Below are 25,655 nucleotides of genomic sequence, written 5' to 3'. Positions count from 1 at the left end.
TTTCAAACTTCTAAACCTCTATTTTTCATTCTTTTAATCATAAAAACATAGTAGTAACTCTAGTAGTAAGTTGAAGCTAGGAAATAGAGGTAACTTGGAGATGAAGTAAATGTTGAAAATGATGAGATTTGGGATGACTGTATGTGGCCGGAATGGTCGAGATGTGTGTGTGGCCGAAATGGTCGAGATGGCAAGGTCTGAGTGCGATCCCGCTTGCGTATTAACTTGAAAATGTGTTCAGATGGCCAGTTGAGAACGAAAGTTCCTTCTCTTGTCGTGACGAGGATGTGTGGAAAGTGGAAAGGCACTCTACTTCGTATCGTTTCCCCCGCATTCTTCTCTGGTTGCAAGGCGGAAAGGCACACTCCTTCGATGTGGAAAGACACTCTCCTTCACGGAACCTCCAGAAGAAGGTGGAAAGGCACTCTCCTTCATTTATGATCCTCCTGGAGATGCGCGAGCTAGAGACTAATGTATGGGTTAGCTATCAGATGTGTCGGGTTCTGGAAAAGTAACCGACACGTGAGCTCACGGCCAGTATGATAGACATTCATCATATACATATGTGTGCTTTGTTTGCTATGCATTAATTGGGAATGCCTAATTGATTATATTCTGCTAACTGTTGTAATTGCTACTTGAACTACTTGTTTTCTACCTGTGCTTGCTTTGTCTGTTTGTTTGTCTATGCGGATTATTGGAGATGGAGGAACGGAGGAAAGGTGAAACAATTAGTGGTTACGTTAAGTTTATGTTAGGATGAATAACCCTTAGAAGATCACCCCTCTTTAAGGTTGCTGTTTAGTACTTTAAGCTTTATAACTATATATATATATTCTCCGACCTGCCTTAGCTTCGCAGGTGAGTTAGGAGCTTGTTATTTTGTACTCTTTCTCTACTCTTATATATATATATATATATATATGTTAGTGAACCATAGCTTTTTTCGTACGCAAGTAACCTCTTTTCTAAGTGTTGCGCTTTTCATTTCGCAGATTTTGCTTTACCCGTTTTTCAAGATTCCTCGTATACTGTATTCTTTCTATTATTATATATATATATATATATATATATATATATATATATATATATATATATATATATATATTAGATGTCATAACACCTCGCCACCTCTGTTTTACATCCTAGGTGTTAAGTAATTATACATGTACCATTTGGTGATTTGGCGCTTCTCCTTGTTGCTCCATGGGTTAACAAAAACTCAGAGAAAAGTGGAAACCACCACAAATCTAAAGCATAACCATCACAAATATAAAGCATAACGTGTTATACTTCTTGCAACAATTGGGAGGAACCATTGAGCCAAAATAAATATAAATAACCATGTACTTTGTAACTCAAAAGTTGTCTATTTATGGAATCCAATTACAAATCGTTGAATGCCAGCAAAATCAGAACGTATTTCAAAATTGTGTAAGCTTCCACCTCTATTGTTTTCCATATATTCAACAAGAGTCCTACACTGCTGCTCACCATTTGTCTGCAGACACAAATTGTTGTAGAAACAGTCAGAAGCAACACAAAGTCACATAGGATCCCAAGACATTTACATAACGGCCCTTTGCCAAATACAACACAAAGTTTAGGAAAGCAAACACTATATCCCAAATGTTCTCTAAAGATAAACAAGTCCACTTGAAAATTCTAGCATTCCTATAATCCTATCCATTCAAAGATACTAAAGAAAGCTGATTGTAATATGACCCACTACACATAAACACGTGTGTGTGTGTGTGTGTGTGTTGAACCACCAGCATTCGAGTCTTATTACCAAGAACCGACTAACCGACCCAACCTAATTGGAGTCTCATGAATGAGGGTTGAGGTCTCCCAGAGAAGGTCTTTTTCCATTCACAATATTTGAACCCGAGACCACTAGTTAACCCACCAAGGGACTTGCCACATTTGTCCATTTCTGATTATATATTGATATGATGAAAGAGAATCTTTAATTTTGCAAGAGATGTGCAAACTAAACTGGTACTCATGGATAATAATCAAACTAGGAAGAACAAAACTATAAAGAACATTGGAATTAATGCTGAAATCATAAAATAAATGGGTATGGCAGTTTGAGAAGCCAAAACTCTTCCCTCCCTAAAACTTGTCAGCTAGGCAAATTCAGTTACACAACCCTTCACTCATGCCTTGCATGCCTCAGTCTCACAGAATTGCCAATTACTATTAAGACCTTGACTCTAACCGGATACTAAGAAGGCACCAGATTTACTGCAATGTATAAATTAAAATAGAATAAAAATAAAATACAAAAGGGCAGCTCAGTGTGCAAGCATCCGTGTTATGCAGGGTCTAGGGAAGGACTGCACCCAAAGGGTGTAACGTAGGCACCCAAAATGGAATAATAATACTAGGAATTTTATTAGAAAAATATTAGCAGAACTGGAAGCCCTGTGATCCATGTTATCTACTGGTACAAATTACTCTTAAGAAATTTTACTCGAGTTCTAGACCTCAAGTTTGATGATGCTATTTAGGTAAAAATAGTTTAGTAAACAATGGCGCATATTGCAGAGAATTGCATGATCAAAACCTTTAGGCATCCTGTAAAGAAGAATTCTATTGATGTATCTATGCAATGGTGAACAGTCAAACAGACGCACAAACAGGTTTACTGCTAGCCTTCACAAATTCCATCCACCAACTGCTCACCAAATTCTCATCTAATTATTGGTTATAGTTATGGTTATGGATACCTTTTTATTATTTTATTTATGCGGAAGCAAAAGCACAAGAAGAAACAAAAGAATTCGAATTTCTAGGGGGGCAAAAATGTCCACCATACCTCGAAGGCAAAAAATCCACCAGGCTTCAAGAACAAAGCAGCACCATCACAAAGATGGAAAAGAGCATCCATACCATCAATACCTCCATCCAATGCAACTCTCGGTTCATGCCTACCAACTTCAGCTTGGAGGCCAGAGATGTCTTTACTCGGAATATATGGTGGGTTGCTTACAAGACCCGCAAGCCTTCCTTCCATATCCTTCAACGGTTCAAACCAAGATCCTTCCTTTATTTCAATTTTTTCCTGTAGTGGATAACGAATTGGTTCATACGGTGACCGAAAACAATCTAAAGGGAAGCAATAAAGGTCTGCAGAGAAAACATATTCTGAAAGAAGATGGGAAACAAATGATCAATCACAATCATTTGAAAAACAATTTTGAATTATTTTGCTTTTCTGCAATCGAATGAACAACTTTTAATAATAACAGCTAGAGACAACCATTTGTATGCCACGATCCAACAGCTTAAGTTTCTTCGGAAAGTTGGTTCATAACATGGTATCAAAGGAATTATCGTCAAGCTGCTTAATGTATAATCCTTATTTCTCCCATTCTCTAAAAATTAATTGGAAGTTTCAGCATAAGTTATGATGAATTTGTGCATTGCCTGCACCACGAGCCCAAAAAAGAGCTCTTGCATAACGAGATGTACTGGATATAAAGGCATTCAAACCTATAAGGCATCTTCAGTAATCCTGAGTTTCCATGGCCTTGCATCTTATTCAATATTGAGTTTTGAGTTTTGACCATACCAAAAAAAATGCACAAAACTTAAACCTGGATGCAGAGAGCCACCAAAAGGAATTTAAGTCATCTTGAAATCTCTTACAATCTTGGCTTAAAAGCAATAAATTAAAAAAAAAAGAAAACTTAAATCATGGGTTGTCAAAGCTATAATCGCTAACCTTTAAGCAATACCTCTGCACATTGTAACCAGCAACAGAAACTGCCACAGGGCTTAAATCAGTGGCAATAACCCTCCCTGCATTTTCAAGAACCCTACCAATACCAATGGCAAGGGCGCCACTTCCTGTACCCAAATCAGCCCACATCCCTCTTTTCAAGTCCTCATTGTTTGACACCACATCACACACAAAATCAACAATTAGTTCGGTCTCCGGTCTCGGAATCAAGACCCCTTCTTGGACACTCAAAACAAGGTCCCTCCAATGCTCACATCCAACTATGTACTGAAAGGGTCTCCTCTCAGTAATCCTCTGCTTCCATAGACCATAAAGTTCCTCTAAATTAGCCCTCATTTTCACCCTCATATCATCGTCATCGCCGTTCTCCAAACCCGTTTGTGGAAACTGTGAATGGTCTTCAACAACATCCTCAATGAGCCACTTGAGCTCCCTGCAAAGAATGCTCGAGTCTGGGCCATTATCTGACTGAACAAAAGACGAACCAATTGAAGAAGCGACGCCTTCGGCCCAATCACGCCATTTTCTGAGGTCACATAACTTGGCTGAGTAAATTGGTGGCCTCAGAAAGAGTGGAACATGAAATTGGGGTTTCACATAAGTGGGAGAATATGATGATAGCTCTGAAGAACAAATTGGACTCCACAAGGCGGTGAAAACAGAAGGTCTAAACAAATTTGAGAATCTATGGGGGCAATACACAGTGCTTAAGGCTAGCTTCATTTGAAGATGGACAAGCACAGAAAAGCAGACGAACCACAAGCGGCAGTGGCAGCCGAATGAGAGTCTTCTCAACTTCAAAGTCTTCTCTTTTCCGCCGGTGAGCTTTGATTGCGGTTCGGTGCTTTCACTGACAATGTGTGTTTGTTTGGATAATCTTAATTCTTGAGCGAATACCCATCATGATCGTGACAATGTTTTCGAAGAACCTGGAGGGCCGAGGCTCCTATTAATTATTAAACAGAAAAGTTTTTCCGTCTTTTGGGTTTGGATTCGCTCTTGAAAAAAATGTTTTAAAAAAAATGTCAGAGTATAAATTAAAAATCTTTTCAAACAACCATTTTTAACAGACAAAAATTATTTGATATTTAAATAATTTTTTTAAAAAAAATTTAAATATTAAAAATATTTTTTTATTTTTTTAAAATAAGATATTATTAGTTTTAAAAAATAAATAATTTATTTTTTTAATATAAATATTTTTTTTAAAACGTGCTTAAATTAGTTTTAAATTAAATAAAAGTATTTTATTTTTTAAGAAAGTTATTTTTTTCACTCAAAATAATCAATCTCAACTAATATTTAATCATGTGGAATAAATTAATTCTTTGTCAATAATATATCTCTAACATTAACGGAATATAAATACATGGTACATTAAGATTTTGATGTATGTGTTAAGTGTTACTTTAGATTTAGAATCTGTTTGAAAAATTTTAAAAACTAATATTTTAGGCTTTTAATTTATAAAAAATTATATTAATGTTGTTTAGTATATTTTTTAAATATATTTTTAATTTTGCAAAAAGTTGATCAAGAGTTTTTTTAAAAAAAAAAATTATTTCTCTCCTACTCAAAAATTATTTTATCACTTCTATTTATTAAAACAACTTTAATAGAGGTACTTTTATCATAAAAATTCAAATAAAAAATAATTTATTTGTAAGTTGTTTTTAATATAAATTTTTATATTTTAAACTCTTTTTTTTCAAAAGAATTTAATTAAGTTGTTTATCCAAACTTAATATATTAATAGCATATCCAATCCGACCTTTGATAATTCTTTAAAAATACAACTTTGTCTCTTTAAAGGAGAAGACCATCAGCAGCCCATTGTTGAACCTTAGATGCCTCTTTCTCCTTATACTCAACCCTAACGGTATTACTATTAACACCTTGAGTCATAGAGATCATTTTTCAGAAACTACGAGTTGCACTCTGTGTAATTAAAGTGTTGGTAGAGACAATAGGAGCTGTACTATTTTTTTTTTCTGAGAATGTTAGGCAATAAAAAAAAATTATATCTTCAAGATATTATTGTGGCACTTATGTGATTCTCTTCCAATTTTATAAAAGACTTAACTCAAATAGGTTCTTTATAAGATGCCCTAATTACAATAGAAATAATTTTTGTATGAAGTTAATTTTTTTGTATATTTTTTAATTTTGAAAAATTTACATAATTTTTTGTATTTTTACAATTAAAATTTTTAATTTTCAGACACTAGTTCTATATTATAAGTACTTCAAGTGATTAAATGTATTAGTTAAAGAAAATACTAATGAAGACATTATTTTTAAGAATACTATTTTAATAGAAAAGAGATTATAGGAGTTAGAATATAAAGTGAAGGAGTTAGACATGAAATTAAATTTAAAAATTTAGAAACAAATCAAATCTCAAAGTAGTAGATGATAACAAATATTTTAGGCTTATAATTTTAGATATAATTAGTATCCTAATTACATTCGCCTTTAGGTATGCCCCCAAGTAGGTGACATAACCTTATTTTTAGTTTGTTGTGGTAATTATGCTGCAGTGTAATATTTTTGAGATATAACTAAACCCATGTAAGATTATATTCTATGATAATGAATTCACTATCACCTTAATATAAAATTATATTGTATTTAAAGAAATTGGACTATACTATAAATATATAATCACATCTTTTGATGGATGAATATGTAAAGATCTGGGTACAAAATAATTATAAGTTAAATCTAAAATATATGTTTTATTAATCTGAAAAAATTCTTACAATAGGTCTTTCATACGTGTCATAAGATAGTAGCAATGAAATTATAAGCACAATCCAATAAAGTTACATAATCTAATATAATTAACCTAGTAAAAAGTAAGAGATTGTTTGTGCAATATCAAAATACATATGACTCTAACATGCTGATTTTTTTAACTTATATATCGGCTCATAAGCTTATAACTATTAATGAAACAAAAGATAATTGAGTTCAAAAAATACATATGATTCTTCACTTATAAATCAACAAAATACATATAATTCTTCACTTGGTATTTATTGTCCGCTAATAAATCTCCTCACGTGTTAGTTAGAGATCTAAAACTAGGTGTTAATATGAAAGTAAACATGCTTATGGATGTCGCTGAGCTGGTTACTCCAAGTAACTCTGGAGAGTTTTAAGTTGGTGGTATTGGAGACCTCACAATAATGAGTTGCTTCATTTTGAGCCCACCAGGAGGTGAGAGTATTTGCTGAGTAGTCTACACAACATAGATAACTATTTCAACACTAAAAATAAGTAAATTATGGTCAATAAATATCAATCCTATATTCACAGATTCATCATTCTAAGGTGCAGATTGAGATAAATCAATATCTTTAACATGCTCTAAGTTGAGCGAGACTCTTACTTTTGGCATCTTATATATTCTTATTCTTTTTTGTCTTTGCATAAAAATAAAAATTTAAATATAACATATAGATTCAACTGAAGGAAAAAAATTTAATAATTCACAAAAGTTCACAATAAAAGCCACCTTTGCTGTACTAGTGTCATTCACTAGAATTATTTTTGTCTATAATTAACAAGGTTACACAATGGTAGAAAACATCCATCAAGGCATGGTTCACATCAAGGCCAATCAATCACCTTCAACCAGCCTTGAACCCAAGTTTACAAGTCTCAAGAGAAATGTAAAGCCTATCAAATAGTGACTGACCCTCTGGTTGAGATATGATCCACATAATTGCAGTGGAACTTGGATTGCTCCTTAATAGTTCACTCGAGTAGTCTTGTATTTTACTATATTATTCTCCCTCTTTTTCAATTACTTGTTTTCTTGTAGTCTCCAAAGTTCTTGTAATTATCTTATAATGAAATTGCACATTATAATCTTGACACATGTACACCTTAACCTCTTTTAGTGTCAAGTCAGTCCAAGTTTCTAACACCTTAACCAGCTTACTCGCAACTCAATTGCGGTCGACCAAATTAGAACAAAAATGTATGTTTGTTTACAAAAGTCTTGATCTGATAGCAACAATTTCTAGAATTATATGAGGTATAGATTAACTACATACATCTTTCTTCAACACACGTCGCCCTAATCTTTTTAGTTCCTTCCTAATATATCGGCATTTCTTTTTCTCATAGCCGATGAATGCCTATCATATTGTGTTTTTTTATGCTTTTTTATATAAGAAATCAATACATAATGCTTAATTATGGAGTGTTTTGGTGCTTAAGTTGTATATTACTTTGATCACTTTAATTTGATTAATTTTGTAGAAAATGATAGAAAAAAAAGAAGCAAAAAGCACAAAAAAAAAAAGAAAAATTTTGGACACGCTTTGAAGTTTAGGATACGCTTTAGAGTCTTAGACTACGCTTTTGAAAGCAAGGCCCCTAAAGCGTGTACTAAAGCATTACCAAGCCACAAGCAACAAATGGCAATGTGAACAAAGGAGGCATGCATGAAGGCGTTACTAATGCCAAGGGAAACATGCATGAAGGCGTTACTAACGCCAAGGGAAGGGCGTTACTAACACCAATAAACAAAGCAAGCATGCACGGATTACTGAAGCTATAATGAACAAAGCATACATGCATGAGGCCAATCAATGAAGCTATAGGAAGCATGCGCTAATCAATGAAAGCCATATGATGCATGAGGCATTAATAATGAATAAAGCATGCATCCAATAGGCGTTACTAACGGCAATCAACGAAGCAAGAGAAGCATGCATGGAGTGTGAACATATGACAACGTAAAGCAATGAAGAAAAAAGCAAGCGTTGCCTAGATGTTTCTAACACCAACATATGAAGCGCCTTCCAAGAACGGCGCCAACGTGAAGCAATGGAACAAATGAAGCATGCATGGAATACTTACCCAAGGTGTTGCTAACGCCCACTTGTTGAAGCGCCCTTCAAGATGGCGCTGGTAATGCAACATGAACCAAGGCAAGCACACACTTGGGCGTTAGTAACGCCTGGTAATGAAGTGCGAGTTCTCAAGCAACGCCCATGACACAAGAATTTCTCAAAAACAACTTGGTTAAATCTAAACCAACAATTAAACCTCAATCAACGTTTAATTAGATTGTCACAAGTACAAATCCCAATAAAAATAAAGCGAAGTATTCAAACCTCGAATCATCTCTCAAGGAATTACAGGGAAATGTGTTGATTATTGGTTATGATGTACTTCTTTTTGGGTTTTGAAATAAGAAACAAGAAATGTAAATAGCAAAAAAGTAAGGAAAACACAAATGGTAAAAAGGTCTTGGCAAGCGTTAATGGTTAAGGATCTCTATCCTTGTCACTAACCACAATATGATAGTTGTAGAGATCAATTTCATTTAGTCATTCTCTAACAATTGAAGGAAGGTCAAATGAATTTCATCAATCCCAATCCATAAGTCCTAGCCACTCACTAATCAAATTAGTGAATGCTAGTGTCAATAGACATCAACCATCAATCACTTGGGTATTAGCAACTCAAGGTCACCCAAGTTACCAACCCAAGTCAAGAATAGAAAAATTTACCAACCCAACTAAAAGAGACATTTCATCAAACACATAGAATGCAATAAAGAGAAATATCATAAAATGCAAGAATTAATAAAAGTTATAACCAACACAAGCAAGAAAGCAATAAGAGAAACCAAGGCAAACATAAAAAAGACATGGAAACATAAAATTATATTGAAAAGGAAATTAAAAGTAACACAAGAGTTCATAAACTAAATGGGCAAAATAAAGGAATCAATAAGAGAAGTAGATAACTAAAGTACTAGAACAAATAAAAATAAAAAAAAGCTAAATTAAAATAAGACTGAAATCTGAACCTACGAGTGTAAATGAATGAAATGTGAACGAATGATTCTTTCAACTCCACTCTGCAGCCTCTTGTTTTATTTTTTAATATTTAAAAAATATATATTTAAATTTTTACCTATTTAACTACTAATAAGAGAAATTAGGAGAATGAATTCTAACTTCTAATTATTACTCGAAAATTCCAATAAGTCCAACTTCGTTCCCTTTAATAAATTTTTAAATATAAATATGATAATTGATTTTTTTTTCAAACATTTGTTGACAAAAAAGGTAATTTATCTAATTCTATAGATTTTGTAGGAATACATATAAATTGGATAATATCCGCATATTTGCATTAATTATCTACATTTGATATGAATTTTGTGGATATATCCGAATCGCAGAGCCATCGAATCAGAACAGATCCGATTCACACTATGGTAGGATTAGATTACAGATTTGACAGTAATATCCGCAGATCTACATATCCGCACATCTCATATAAATAGTATAGTTTAAGAAAGTAAACCCGCAGTCGAGACCTGGATCATATGGCAACTTTGTTTGCCTCACTTGAAGTTGCACCGGATTCAAATTCTCATGGAGGAATATAGAACCATGCTAATAGAGTAATAGTAGAAGTAGGTGTGTGAGTTGGTGTGTGTTGTAGACCAAAAAAAAAGTAAATCTTAATGTGACCTAACTCTCTTACCATGCTGCTCTCTGGCTCTCCCGCTCCTCTCTTAGACTCTCACCAGACCTAATTCCACGCTCCCACTGTCTCATTACTATCAAACTCACTTCACTTCTGATCGGCTCCACCTCCATCATTGGCGCTCGTTCATCGTCGCGTCTCTTCTGTCGTCTCCTAAGTTTGTCATTTCCTCCAGCTGCACGCTCGTTGTCTCTTCCATCGACGCAGTGGACGGTGGTCTTGTTCTTCATAGGCGCGGTGGTCGTCTCCTTCATCAGCGACTCAGCGCATTTGTCGTCTCCTCCAACGATGCGGTCGTCTCCTCCAACGGCGTGGTCGTCTCTTTCATCGGTGGTGGTCGTCTCCTCTAGTGGCCCTGTCAGACCACGGCTCCTTCATCTTCATTGTTTCCATCGTCTTCAACTCATCAGGTAATTTAATTTTAATTTTTAAATAATAAAGTATCATAATAATCTAAATATTATTTGTATATAAATGCTTATAGATTAAAGTAATAAAATTATTGTATTATTGTGTAATAGACTCTATAAAATGTGTGGAAGATCACTAAAAAAAATTATCTAAGTTAAAAGATAGAATTTATATTGGTCGACGAATGGCACTGAGGGTTTGAAAATATTGCATCAATAATGTTATTAATCAACTCAATGAATCTTTGCAGTCATATGATTTATTTGTTTGAAAGTTAGAATGATTTATTTAATTGTAAACTGATATGGTACTGAGTGTTTATATAATTTATTTAATTGTAGTCATATGGCACTGCTACACTGATGATTTATGAATTAATATGGTTTATTTAATTGTAAGATTGTTCACTTGTTTAAAATTAGAATAGCTGATAATAAGCAAGTGTTTACTAACAATACAAGTGAGTCTGAAGCCGAGAGCATTCACTAATGCTTGTATTGGTATATAATAATTTACATTGCTTCTTTCAAATTATTCTACCATGTTTTACTAATTTTTTTTTCACTTGCTATTTCTTAATAGAAATGAATGGTTGCTGATATAGTGTCAATTGAAAAAGATATCTCAATTAAAACTTGTTTTAGTATGCTGAATTGCTTATTTAGTGTGTTGTTTTATAAATTTTATGATATTTTGTGTTATTATTATTTTTTTATTATTCAAGAGAATTTTTATTAATAATATTTTAGGAGTAAATAGATTTAAACAGGAAAAAAAATAGATGTTTTGGACATTTTTAAAAAAAATAGCCAAACAAGACTTTAAAACAGTTTTTTTGAATTATGCGAATATACGATATCCGATTCTATCCAATCTGTAAATATGTGGATTAGATCGGATCAGATCTGATCTCAAAAAATACGAATATCGATCTAATTTAATGAGTGTAGTACAAATCAACTAAAATTTTAAGCTATATCCAATCCAATCTAATTCGTATAAAACCCTAGATTTTGACGTAGCATGCAGCAATAGAAAGAAATTTTTTTCTTCAACTTTGCAATTGTTGGATGAAAAATTGACTACATAATTTTATATAGATAGAATTGATCAAGTTGTTAATAACTAAAATATTATGCAACACTCTTTAAAACTATAAGATGATGAAATTAAAGCAATTATAAATTATTTTTTATAGTTCTAGATTAATATACTTTTTATATGTTAATCTAATTTCAAATATTTAAAACTTCATTAATAGACCTCTGGGTTTATATGGCTAAACATATAGTTATGTAAGATACTTTTGTTATTTACCCAGCCTATCGCTTAAATTTTATTTATTTATTCAATCAATGTGTATTTAACACAATTATAATATTTAAAAGAGTTTTATAATGGTTACTCAACTTATCTAAATGGCGCTCACTAAAAACACAAAATAAAAAATTTTACTATAATTATAATATTTGTGTATTAAAATTAAATTCTAATTTTAAATGTATCATCTTTTAATTTTTTTTCCAACAAAATTTTTTTATTTATATTCTTATTATCATCAAATACCGAGATTACTAGTAGCAAAATCATAAATTTTTTAATTACCATACAAATCAAGTAGCAATATTTCACATTATTTGTACCTTGAAAATATCGAGCGACGAGGAAACACTTGGCTTCCTTCTCTATATAAAAAAATATAAAAATGTATATGGTACTGCAGCATGCCAGCAGGTCTCATAATTATCTCCACCGAAATTCCAGAAGTTTTAACTTCTTCCATATATTATTTTCCGTGAAACACTTGGCTTCCTTCTCTATAAAATCTTCTTGTCTTTATTTTTATTTTTCAACATATCGGAGAGAGAAAACAAGAAAATGGAAATAGCATGGTCCACTAATATTGTTATTGCTGCAGCCACAGTAGTTGTGTTGCTTTCATGGGGATGGAGGGTCCTCAATTGGTTATGGCTGAGGCCAAAGAAGCTTGAGAGGTTGCTAAGAGATCAAGGCCTTCGAGGCACACCGTATAAGGTTCTAGTTGGAGACTCGAAAGATTTTATGAAGATGCAAAGGGAAGCAAGAACCAAACCCATGAACACCTCTGATGACGATATTGTTCCTCGTACGCAGCCTTATGTCCTACAATGCTTCAACGAATACGGTACGATATGTCTAATTATTAGCTATGGAATTTGTAATATCTAAATTCAGTTTTATTTTATATTAAGTCATCGTATATTTTTTAGGAGTTTAATTTTTGATATACACTAATATATATTATAAAATATTTTATATATTTATCAAATTATATTGTTTTTTAAATTTGAATCTTTAAATTTTAAATTTATTTTAAAAAATAAAAGTGATTTTTTTATTATTTATTTTATGGATAAAATTAAAAAAAGTATGAAAAAAATTATTTAAGAATAAAAAATTATATTTTATTTTTTTGAATAAAAATATAAAGTTTAAAAAATTTAAATTCTTTTTTAGGATATGAATTTAAAAAACTTATTTTTTAATAATGTAATATTACGTATAAAATTATTATATATCAAAATTAATTTATCTCTTAATTTATAGCGACAACTTTAACATTATATGAATATGTGTTTTTTTGGTTTACTGAAAATAAAAAAATTCAAATTCATAATTTCTGGGATGAATATGAAAAAACTATACGAGTTATTGGTTTATATAAATATGTCTTAGATAGTCATAGAAAGGGGGATTTACTGATAACAAGGTTATTTAAGATTAGAGTTAAAAGGAGTAGTGTCCAACCCGAATTTGATGGGCTCATGATGAGATCAACTGTTAACCAATTGGACTTGAGTTGAAGCAAGGACATTTTTCCTTGATACGTAACCATCCATTCTTCTTTTGCAAAATGTCATATATATATATGATAAATATTATGTGCCTAACATACGCTGTCTAATTTATTAAAAAAGATAAAAAAATAATATTTAATAAATTTTAAATATTTTACTTTTACTTTATATATATATTCAAGTCTTGTAATCTGTGTATTTATCATGTTGTATAGTCAAATAAAAGAAGACATGTATTTGATTTTATTTTTAACCAAAAATAATATATGCATTATTTTTTATGTATATTTTTATACTTTTTTATATAATATTAAAGATAAATTTTTTATTTTTATTAATCACTTTTAATACAAAATATAAAAGTTATAAAAAATATACACAAAAATAACAAACATCACATTTTTTTATTGAAATCATCAGTGTCTCTAAGTCATATGATATGGACAAAAAAGATATAAATAATAGAGAAATAATGTCAATCGGAAACTTGTTTCTTGGACGTAACTCGTAAGCCATCTTCAATTAACTTGAAAACACAAGTAATGACAACGACATACAAACTCGTGCGTATCTTGGTTCTTTGGACTAGAAACAATGACAACGACATACAAACTCGTCATCACACGAAAACAAAGGATCAGGGGCGGAGCTTAGTTAAGACAAGAGGGGTCACGGCCCCCCAAATTTTTGTTAAAAAAATTAGTAGTATTTTTTTAAAAAATAAAAAATAATTCAGTTGACTCAAATACTTTACTATGACTTAAAATATCAAAGTTTAATTTTTATCTCTTGCTTTTATTGCACAATAATTTTTAGTTTTAAATATTCAAACCTTATTAGATTTGGACTGAACTAAGTGTATTCACATTTTACAGCTCTCTCTATTCAATAAGTAACACTCTCTCTATCTTTGAATTCAAATATAAAAAAATTAGGTTTTTTTATTTATGTAATTTAATATTATTTTATATTTTACTGTTTATTTAATTTAATTTTTTATATGCTAAAAAATATTAGAATATTCAATAAGTATTGATATTATTGTATTTGTATAAATTGATAAAAAAATTTAATAAATATTATAAATTTTAGTATTTATCCTTTTAATTTCTTTTTTACATATTTTACAAGATATATTCAAATTTTTGTATAAAATAATAATGAAAAATCAAAGAACTGATACATTTTTAAGAGGAAGGCTAATATTTAAGAAGGAGAACATATAATTTTTACAATATTAACCCTTGTAGATAGTTCTTCTACTTGAATGAATCACGAAGAAAGTGAGATACAACCTTCAAAAGTTTAAAGAGTTATATCTGATGAGTTTGACTTTAATTCTTTACAACGAAACACTGAAAAACGGCTTTAAATTTAGTAATATCACCAAAATCAAAGAGATGAGGTTAGATGAACTTATCTTAAATGAGTTCATATAAAAAACTTCTTCACAATTATTTTCTATCTGACCCCCCAAAATTTTATTTCAAACTCCGCCACTGCAAAGACCACACGCAACGCAAGCCATGACTTCAACAAGTTTCATTTCATTTATCCAGTTAATAACTAGTAATATTCTTAAGAAGCAAAAAGTAAAATATTTTTATAAAAACTAAAAAGTTTAGATTTTCAATATATATTAAATATTTCAAAGTTTTTGCATTTTTAGTTTTTAATCAATTTTCCGATCAAAACCCAAATATTTTTTACTAATATTTTTTTATGTTGAGGATAGTTATTATTCCCTCTTTTTACTAATTATATAGCATGAAGATTGTAGTGGTAATATAATGACTTATCTCGATCTTCTCGATATATATTTAATTTTCATGCTAACCTCCATTTCGTTACATATAGAAAGATTTCGTTAATTATGTGACATTAATTATTATGTCATTATGTAATATGACACTTAATATGATATGTCATATATCATTTAACATATGAAAGGACTGATTTAACTTATGATTGTATCTTTTGAAAACTAAGATAACAAAATACTTTGAGGATCAATTTAGAGATTAGGTTATTTTTCGAAAACAAATTTGAGTATTAACCCGAATTATTTTATTGTGTTCTCCACATACGTGCAAACAAATATGCTACGTATTCTGGACATACTTTGGACTCTGGAGTTCTGTGCAATGAATTTTGTCATAATTTGAAAATAAAAAGAAAATAAAAAGATATTACTATCTTTAATATATAATTAATATCTCAAATCAGTTTTTAAGAAATTCTAGTCAAATACTTTAATTTTCAATAAATGTTAATCACAAAATCAGATTGTTAGCACCTGATATATTTAATAGAGGTCACTCGGATAAAGATATTTAAAATGTTTTTTTTAAATATTTTTTTATTAATTAAAATTTAATACATATAATTGATTAAATTATATTACTTTTGTCAAAATTAGATCAGACAAATTAATTTAGCTGAAAAATTGATAAATCAAATTTTAAACCGATCTAAATTAATATTCTTTTTTATAAAAAATGACTACAATAATCTTATTATAGAAAATGACTAAAATATTCTTATTATAATATTTTTTAATTTTGAAAACCCTAAATTCTAACCCTATAACGGCACAAAGAAAAGAAAAGGGTTAAAATTTAGGATTTTTAATATATATATAAGAATATTTTAGTTATTTTTTATTATAAAGTATTGTAATTATTTTTTATAAAAAAATATTAATTTAGACCGGTTCAAGGTGTAATTTATCAATTTTTTTGCTAAATCAATTTATCTGATTTAATTTTAATAAAAATAATATAGTTTAATGAATTATATGTATTGAATTTTAATTATTTAAAAATATCTTTAAAAAAAACGTTTTAAGTGTCTTTGTCTAAGTAGCTCCTATATTTAATTGGTTAGGCAAGTTAGTCAATTGAAAATTTAGTTGAAGTTAGTTATGTTACTTAGCTTGTTAAACCAAGTAAGCAAGTTCTTCTCATTTCTTGTATATAAACCAAAAAGAACTCAATGAAATTCATTGATTTTTCCATCATTCATTTCTCCAACTCTCTGAATTAACATGGTATCAAAAGAAATTCTTTCACTTTTGCTCTAAAAAGCTTCAAAAAATTCAATCACCAGAACAATCTAAAGTTGGCAGTGTGTTAATAATGTGGTAAATGTAAACTTAATTTAGCAGAAGCATTAATTAAGATTTTAAAAATTGTGATTTTCATACCTGGATTGGTTGTCATAACAAGTATTGATTATGGTAGAATTAAACTTTAAAACTGATTTTGCAAAGTTTTAGTTACAATAGAGTTGAACTTCAACACTGGTTTCTCTCTCTTTTCTTTCTTCTAGACGTTCATCAAGATGGAAGTTTCTTAATATTTTTCAGTGAGTAAAAACTGTAAAACGTCGTGTGTAGAGGCAGAGAGAGGACCACATTTTATGTGTTATTATCTTTAAATCTAATGCGTCCATCAAACATTAGAATTAACGGATGAGATTAAATCATTAATAGTTTATAGATAATTACAATTAGGCCACAACAGAAATTTAAATTACAATAAACTTCCAACATTCTTCCACTTGGCCTAACTGTAATCATGTTTTCACACGTTACATAATTGCTTTAATATGATAAAATACTTTGTGTGAGTTATGGTAGTCATGTATTTAATATGAAACACATTTTCTTCCATATACTACAACCACTAGCATCTTACTACACAAGTTACATAAATAACACAAAATTTTATATCGGTCCCATAAAGTTTCTAGATCATTATGTTATAACTCATAAAATAATATTACTTTAATTAGAAACAACAAACTATCATTGTTCAAAAAACATATAGATAAACATAGGGAGCTCAAAGTGTTAGTATCATTTAGAAGAACCAAGACCCATTTTATGTACATGTTCCTTAAATGTCTTTGGTTGCAATCCTTTAGTCAATGGATCAGCAATCATAAGTTCTGTTCTAACATATTTTTATGGACACTCTTTGTTTTCGAACTTCTTCCTTAACGTCAAAGTACTTTATTTCCATATGTTTGGCACCTTTAGAATATCTATCATTTTTTGAAAAAAATACTGCTGCAAAATTATCACAATAAATTTTCAATGGCCTAGCAATTGAGTCAACAATGCCAAGTCCTGAAATAAAATTTCGCAGCCATAAAGCTTGATTTGTAGCTTCAAAACTTGCTACAAATTCTGCTTCCATAGTAAATGTTGCTACAATGCTTTGCTTGGAATTTTTCCATTATATGGCAGCTTCTCCAAATAAGAATAAGTAGCCAAATGTAGACTTTTTTGTGTCAGCACATCCACCAAAATCTAAATCTGAATAACCAATTACTTCTAATTGGCTACATTTTTTGTACATGAGCATATAATTCTTTGTATCTTGAAGATATCTTAAAACCTTCTTTGCAGCTTTCCAATGATCCATTCTAGGATTACTTTGATACCTTCCAAACATTCCTACTGCAAAGCTAATATCCGGTCTTGTGCAAGTTTGTATATACATAAGACTTTTCACTACAGAACTATATGGAATTCCTTCCATTCGCTTCCGTTCTATATCATTTTTTGGGCATTGCATAAGACTAAACTTGTCCTCTTTTTGAATTGGTGCAATTCCTACGAAACACTTTTTCATGTTGAACCTCTCTAGAACTTTATTTATATAGGCCTTCTGAGACAATCCTAACAATCCTATTTATCACGAAAAATTTCAATTCCTATCACATAGGATGCCTCTCCCATATCTTTCATTTAAAAGTTTCTAGAAAGATATTCTTTAGTCTCACGCAACATTCCCAAATTATTTGTTGCAAGCAACATATAAGACTAGAAAGATAAACTTACTCCCACTGACCTTTCGGTATATGCATACATCAACAACATTTTCTTCAAAACCGAAAGAAAGAATGGTATTATTAAACTTAATATACCATTGTCGTGAGGCTTGTTTTAGTCCATATATTGATTTCTTAAGTTTACACACCATACGACCTTTTCCTTCAGTTGAAAAACCTTCAAGTTGATCCATATAAACTTCTTCATCAAGATTACCATTCAGAAAGGTAGTTTTTACATCCATTTGATATAATTCTAAGTCATAATGAGCCACAAGTGCCATAATAATACGCAATGAATCTTTCTTAGAAATAGGTGAAAATGTTTCTTTATAATCAACACCATTTTTTTGAGTAAATCCTTTAGCAACAAGTCTAGCTTTATATCGTTCAACATTGCCTTTTGAGTCTCGCTTAACTTTAAAGACCCATTTACAACCAATACATTTAGCACCTTCTGGCAATGCAACAATATCCCAAACCTTGTTATCTTCCATGGATTTTAACTCTTCTTTCATGGCATCAATCCATTTTTCTGAATCATTACTATTTATGACTTGTGTAAATGAAACTGAATCTTTAGATATTCCAATATCTTCTTCTTGTAAATAAGTCTCATAATAGTTTGAAATAGCTGACTTTCTTTTTCTTTGATATCTCCTCAATGGTATTTCTTGAAATTTATTTCTTTCTGATATTTGTGAGTTAATTTCTTTATTGGGAGCATTATCATTCAAATCTTGTTCATCACTATTAATGTGTTCGACAATAGTTGGAACAACTCTTTGAATATGTGTGGATAAAGGAACACTAACATGTATAGGAACATAAACTTTAATTTCCTTTATTTCTACATTTTGATAATTTTCACTCCCACTAACTTTACCATTTTCAAAGAATTTTGCATTACTAGTTTCTACAATTCTTGGACTATGGTTTGGATAATAAAAAATATACCCTTTAGATTTCTTTGGATAGCCAATAAAATAGCCATTTAAAGACTCTTATATTTTTGTCTAACTTTTTTCTTACCAAAATTTGACCAAAATTTGATATGAGAGAGACTGAGGAAAGAGAAAGAGAGAGAACTTTGAATAATGAAGTGTTGGTGTTAAAACTAATTCAAGTAGCTATAGAATAAAAGTTCTCACATTTTTACATTGTAGATTAGCATTTTATACAAAACCCACCTAGGTGGCATAAATATCTACTAGTAACTATTTCTCTAACAAAATAATTCTTATACAGTCCTTTGTATTATACAGGGAATAATTCTTTTTTCTGGTTTGGAGGAACACCAAGAGTGATTGTCACAGATCCTGAGCTAATCAAAGATGTATTCAACAAGGTCTATGATTTTCCGAAGCCAGATACAAATCCATTGATCAAGTTATTGGTTAATGGTCTTGCTGGTCATGACGGTGAGAAGTGGAGCAAACATAGAAGAATAATCAACCCTGCATTTCATTTAGAAAAGTTGAAGGTTATTTTCACTACATATATCTGAATTGAAATGATGAGCATGGAATTTTTTCATTCCTCAATTTTGATGTGGCATAGTTTGCGATAACTTGCATATACATTATTACCAAGTAACACATTTTTCTTTTTTCTTTTTTTAAGAACCTTATTTGACTTATTTTTTCTATCTTGCTTTGCAGATTATGGTACCAATATTCTTCAAAAGTTGCAATGATATGATAAATAAATGGGAGAAAATGTTGTCATCGAATGGAAGCTGTGAAATTGACGTGTGGCCTTTTCTTCAAAATATGGCCAGTGATGTCATTTCTCGCGCAGCATTTGGAAGTAGTTACGAAGAAGGAATACGAATATTTGAACTTCAAAAAGAGCAGCTTAAACTTACAATGGAAATTATAATGACAGTTTACATTCCCGGATGGAGGTAAGATTACTTTACATATCAAACCTAGCTTATAATTAACTAATGCAAGATTACCATTAGCAAATGACATTTACTTTTAACAAACACACACAATTTGACACTATTTGAATTATATCTTCAGACAGAAATACAAAAATAAAGAGATAGAAACGAAAAAACTAGAGACAGAGATGAAAAAGTTTCTTTATATCTTGTTTGGTGCAAACATAAATATAAATACAAAATATTTAAACATATTTTTATTTATCTGTCTCTTACATATTAAACAACTCTCAACCTTCTTCCACTACTATTCCTCGTCAGAGATCATCAACCTAAATCAAAATTCAAAAATGTAATCATCATTATTTCTTTTTCATGTCTCTAAGGTTGTGTTTGTTTCTCAATACTGAAATTGAGAGATTAAGACTAAATATTATGTTTGTTAATTAGAAAGTAAAACTAAAATTTCAATTTTAAGACATACCCTTCAATACTTTTAAAATGTGAAGATATATTAGATTGAAATTTATGGAAACCAAAACTAAAATTTTAATAATATTTTTTTGAAAATACACTCTTTAAACTCTTGAAATTCAAAGTGTACCACTCTACCTTCCAGCCAGCATGGTCCCCTTTTCTTCTTGAGGAAACTCCAATTCGCTCCATTCTCCATGTTTTGATCTTTTTCCTACATACACATCACATTATTACCCAGTAACCCTTGAGCACCCAAGAATGATAACAAGAACTCCAAAGAGGAGGGAAATCAAACACACACCCCTCTTTTAATTTTTATTTTTTCCTAATTGAGAATCTCTGTGCAAATTGACATGCCCTGCTCTTTGGGAATCACCAAAAAATCGTCGAACACTAGAGACTCGTTGAAAGCATCAAGCTCCGAATTGAGCATGTAGTGGTCCAACAGCTTCTCACCGGAAGAGGGGAAGGTTAGGTATGTGACAGAAGGGGAATGAGAAAAGGTGGATGGGCTAACAAATTTTATTTGTTTTAATTTCTATATTTATTTTAAATAATACAAAATATCAAGTAATTTTATTACAAACACAATAAAGAGGTTTAATTTATTTTGTATCTTTTAGTTTTTGTCTTTAAGTTATTAGTCTTTTTTTTTTTAAATACAACCTAAAGTCACTCATTATCTTATTATATGTATGACTAACTTAGGATTGTTTTGTAATTAATTCATTAGTCTGGTAATATTAGAGATTCGAATTTTTTTGTACATGTAGTAATTTATTGGTCAATGTTAAACTTTTAAATAAAACTTTGATCTGCAACGGATTAATTTTTGTCCTGTCAAATTGAAAAATATCGACTGAAACAAAAAGATCTTAAAATAAAAAATAAATAAAAAAATTTAATAAAAAATAATAAAGGTTATAATGAATTTTATAAAATTAATTAATTAGTTAATTACTAAATTTAAGTTTAACCTTCTCAATATAAATGAAATTATTTCAAGTTTTTTAACAGTTAGTTGAAATAAGAAATTATATATATATATATATATATATATATATATATATATATTATTTAAATTTTTGTATTATTTTTTTGTTTTAATCTCTAAATATATAGTCTTATCTGTAACATTCATTTTCGAGAAATTTTTTTTATACTATTATAGCGAGTGGAGACAATTAAATAAGAGATAATGAATAGTTAAATATTTATAGAAAAAATCTATATTTAATTGTGTTAAAAATGAAAAAGAGAAGAACAATTAAAAATTCACTTATTATTTTATATTAATATATTTTTGAAAAGCTAATCAAACTATTAGGGATTTAATTTAAATATATAATTTTAATTTCAAATACCAAAATTTTAGTAGGTTTATCACTATTAGTTGCTGATGGTACTAGAAAATCGAAATAATCACAATATTAATGATGTTTATTTGCAGGTTTTTACCTACTCCTGTCAATAGGAGGATGAAGGAAATTCACAGAGAAATAAAAACTTCACTTAAGGATATAATTAATAAGAAAGAGAAAGCACTAAAAGCAGGTGAGACAACTAAAGATGACTTATTGGGTATACTGTTGGAATCAAATTATAAGGAAATTGAAGAGCATGGAAAGAATAAGAATAATGGAATGAGTCTTGAAGATGTAATCGATGAATGTAAATTGTTCTACTTTGCGGGACAAGAGACGACTTCAGTTTTACTGGTTTGGACCATGGTGTTACTCAGTAAGCATTCTCATTGGCAAGCTCGAGCAAGGGAAGAAGTCTTTCAGGTCTTTGGTAGCCAAAAACCACACCTTGATGGCTTAAATCGCCTTAAAATTGTAAGTATTCTGATATTACTTATTTGAAGTTAGATATCAATTTTACCTACCTCCGTAAATCATGTGGGTAAATAGGTAATACCTATCATAAAGCATAGCCACCTTAATTAACATTAGTCAATTTTTTTATTATAAATTTGTTTTTTTAATATTTATTTTTGGATAACATAAGGTTTAGAGTATAAAATTTAAGATTTAAAACTTTATGTTTAAAATTTAGAGTTTAAAATTTAAAATTTGTTAAAAAAATTAACTAGTATTTAGCTTGAAAAAGGTTAGCTCACTAGTTGACTCTAATAGGTGAATGGGAGACTAGGGGGTGATGGACTCATGGTATCCACAACAATCACACTTATAAAAATCATAAATTACTAGATTTATAGATTTGTGATACAAAATTATACTGAATTTAGATAAATGTATATATAGTTTTTAAATGTTTACTTATTTAAATATTAAGATAATAAATAGAACTCTCATTGTTCGATACTTATTATTAATATAAATTTCTTAAACCAGGTCACTATGATATTATATGAGGTTCTCAGGTTATATCCACCTGTACTTGGGCTTACTCGAAATACCGGCAAAGATATGAAACTTGGGGACCTAAATTTGCCTGAAGGAGTCCAAATTTACTTGCCAATTGTTTTGGTTCACCATGATGTTGGACTTTGGGGTGATAATGCAAAGGAATTCGATCCTGAAAGATTTTCAGAAGGAATTTTTAAGGCAACAAATGGCAAAGCTTCTTTTTTTCCATTTGGATGGGGTCCTAGAATCTGTATCGGACAAAACTTCTCGTTATTAGAAGCAAAGATGGCTTTATCATTGATTCTACAACATTTTTCATTTGAACTTTCTCCGGCATATACTCATGCTCCGATGGTTATGGCTACACTTCATCCACAATATGGCGCTCATATCATTTTACGTAAGGTGAAAATATAAAAATAATAATATGCTCGGGACATTTAGTTTTTATGATGAGTTAAGAATGTGCTATATCTATTTGTTGTAAAATATTAAGGAGGGTAAAGAGAGAAAAAAGAGAATAAAAGAATACTATCATTCTTAATATTTTCTGAGATGTATATCTTATATTTGATACCTTCTGTAATAATACAATCAATTCAACACACTTGTAATTTTCTTAAGAAAACAAATTGATACGTTTCTTCACCTTGTGTTGTCGTGTTTTCTGAATATTCTGGTGGCTTAGTTTTTGTTTCATAAGTCTATTTATATTGCTACAAAGCTCTTCTTCCGAGCCACTTTCATCCACCTCAGTATTTGATCTTCAATCACTTAATTATAATGTAAAACAAAAAAGGAAAAAAAAAACTATAGTGTGGTTCTGTTACTCCACAAATGCTGGCAGGTCGATAGGTGTTGTTGGTCAAGACAAATTGTCAAATTGAATTCGAAGGAGGAGGTTGTTCTAGTAACTAAGTGAGCTTTCGAAAAGAAGTTGCCATCGAAGGAGACATGTGTTTGAGAACATTAAGAGTCTGATTAACTTAACAAATTGAGGAGGTATTCAACAAAGAAGATCCAAAACTTTGAAATTGAAAATCCTTTTTAAATTGTCACATGATCAGGCAAAAGAGTAGAACGCTTATTTACGTTTTTACACGTGAGAGATTCATTTCAAATTAATCAGTTAAAAAAATGGCTATAAATACTAGAAGGCTCGAAGTCACAGAGATTGAAACTTTGTTTCAGAAATTACTCATGCATACTCACATCTCAGAGACTTTCTGAGTCTGCTTTGAGTTAATTTTTTGTAGGATTCTTTACACTTGTTTTACTTTCCATTTACATTTTCTGCAAACTTTACTTTTCTCGCAAATTTATCTTTCAAGCAACATTTAAGTTCCATGTTCAATTTTACATTTCCGTATTGTTATTTTCGAAATTCAAAGTCATTTGATCTAATCGAATGCATTTATTGCTTTATTTAAATTCAATGCAAACCATTTCAATTCCAGTCGATTTTATCTTCAAAACCTTTTATTTATTGTATTTTCAGTATTTTCTTCTAATCCCGTCTAATTCGAGGAACTTTGATACACTTCTAGAAAATTGGTACTCGCAAAAAAAGAGTTAGTTTCGCTCTCAAACTATTCGAACCACCATCGATTTGCTAAAAACCGACAAAATAATAAGTTAGGCCATCGATATATATTAAAGTTGAGGAGGGGTTCGACTAATGAATCAAGCCGGAGAAATACAAGTATATGATGTATCGACAATGAGGATGAGATTGATCTAGTGGCAGAATAGGTTCTAAGAAGTGATGAAAGTGGTCAAGAGAGCAATTATTGCGATGTGTTTTAGCGGGAATGATTATTTCATTGAACCATAGGTCGCTCGACAAGTGTCATCAGAGGATTGGATGAACATATTTATAAATAGGATAGAAAATAAGGGTTGAGAGTTGGAAATTGTTTTCAGAAACACACTCATACAAATTCTCACATTTCTAGTGACTTTTTGAGACTTTGCTTTGAGTCAAATTTCTCATACAAATTCTCACATTTCTAGTGACTTTTTGAGACTTTGCTTTGAGTCAAATTTCTGTAGGTTTTCTTCTATCATTTCTTTCATTATTCTTTAAAATTATGTACTTTATGCTTCGCAGTTAATCTTTTCAACAAGTTTAAATTCTAGTCATTTTTATGTTCAAGGTTTTTTTTAGTTTCTTTCATTGTAAGATTTTGATGCATGGTAAATTGATATCCAAAAATAGGAGAAGGCTTTGCTCCTAGATATTAGATTTCGAACCAACCTAAGAAATTTCTTGTAAAAATCATATCAATTCTGATTTGCAGAAAATCTATTAATCAGGTTCAAATCTTTGCACTCAAACCATGACATTGACAAGTGAATATCTTATTATACCTTTTTTCCTAGTATTTTCTAGTCGTTTTTAGTTAAATTTTATTAAGTTTTAGTGCAAAAATCCTCTTTGTGGTATATTACGTTGGGCGAATTTGGCAAAGTCTTGTGCAACAACAAAGAAAGAATAGTAGATGCTATCAGTCCTTACCTCCTTGCATTTCAATGAGCATAACGTGAGCTATAGAGGT

At 30.3% G+C, this 25,655-nt stretch overlaps 2 protein-coding genes and 1 long non-coding RNA gene across 3 annotated transcripts; 1 reads left to right on the top strand and 2 right to left on the bottom strand.

Moving 5' to 3' along the window:
- Positions 1-1,305: 1,305 nt before the first annotated feature.
- On the bottom strand, positions 1,306-4,774 carry LOC112703387 (uncharacterized). Its single transcript, XM_025754808.3, has 3 exons — positions 3,734-4,774; positions 2,825-3,070; positions 1,306-1,501 (listed from the first exon to the last, which is right to left on the bottom strand). The coding sequence occupies exons 1-3, from the start codon at positions 4,472-4,474 to the stop codon at positions 1,370-1,372; spliced, it is 1,119 nt and encodes a 372-aa protein (XP_025610593.1). The 5' UTR covers positions 4,475-4,774; the 3' UTR covers positions 1,306-1,369.
- A 7,574-nt stretch (positions 4,775-12,348) lies between these two features.
- On the top strand, positions 12,349-23,745 carry LOC112703386 (cytochrome P450 72A68). The gene is made up of 5 exons (XM_025754807.3): positions 12,349-12,848; positions 19,626-19,843; positions 20,022-20,266; positions 22,176-22,563; positions 23,083-23,745. Exons 1-5 carry the CDS (start codon positions 12,563-12,565, stop codon positions 23,512-23,514), a joined length of 1,569 nt encoding a protein of 522 aa, XP_025610592.1. The 5' UTR covers positions 12,349-12,562; the 3' UTR covers positions 23,515-23,745.
- LOC140174511 (uncharacterized) lies at positions 20,434-20,985 on the bottom strand. The gene is made up of 2 exons (XR_011864120.1): positions 20,861-20,985; positions 20,434-20,580 (listed from the first exon to the last, which is right to left on the bottom strand). It is a non-coding gene; the product is annotated as an uncharacterized lncRNA (long non-coding RNA).
- Positions 23,746-25,655: the final 1,910 nt, after the last annotated feature.

This window comes from Arachis hypogaea, chromosome 7 (genome assembly GCF_003086295.3).
Source record: "Arachis hypogaea cultivar Tifrunner chromosome 7, arahy.Tifrunner.gnm2.J5K5, whole genome shotgun sequence".
Taxonomy (NCBI): domain Eukaryota; kingdom Viridiplantae; phylum Streptophyta; class Magnoliopsida; order Fabales; family Fabaceae; genus Arachis; species Arachis hypogaea.
The sequence above is the reverse complement of the archived record's forward strand: the minus strand, read 5'-3'. Positions and strand labels throughout refer to the sequence as shown.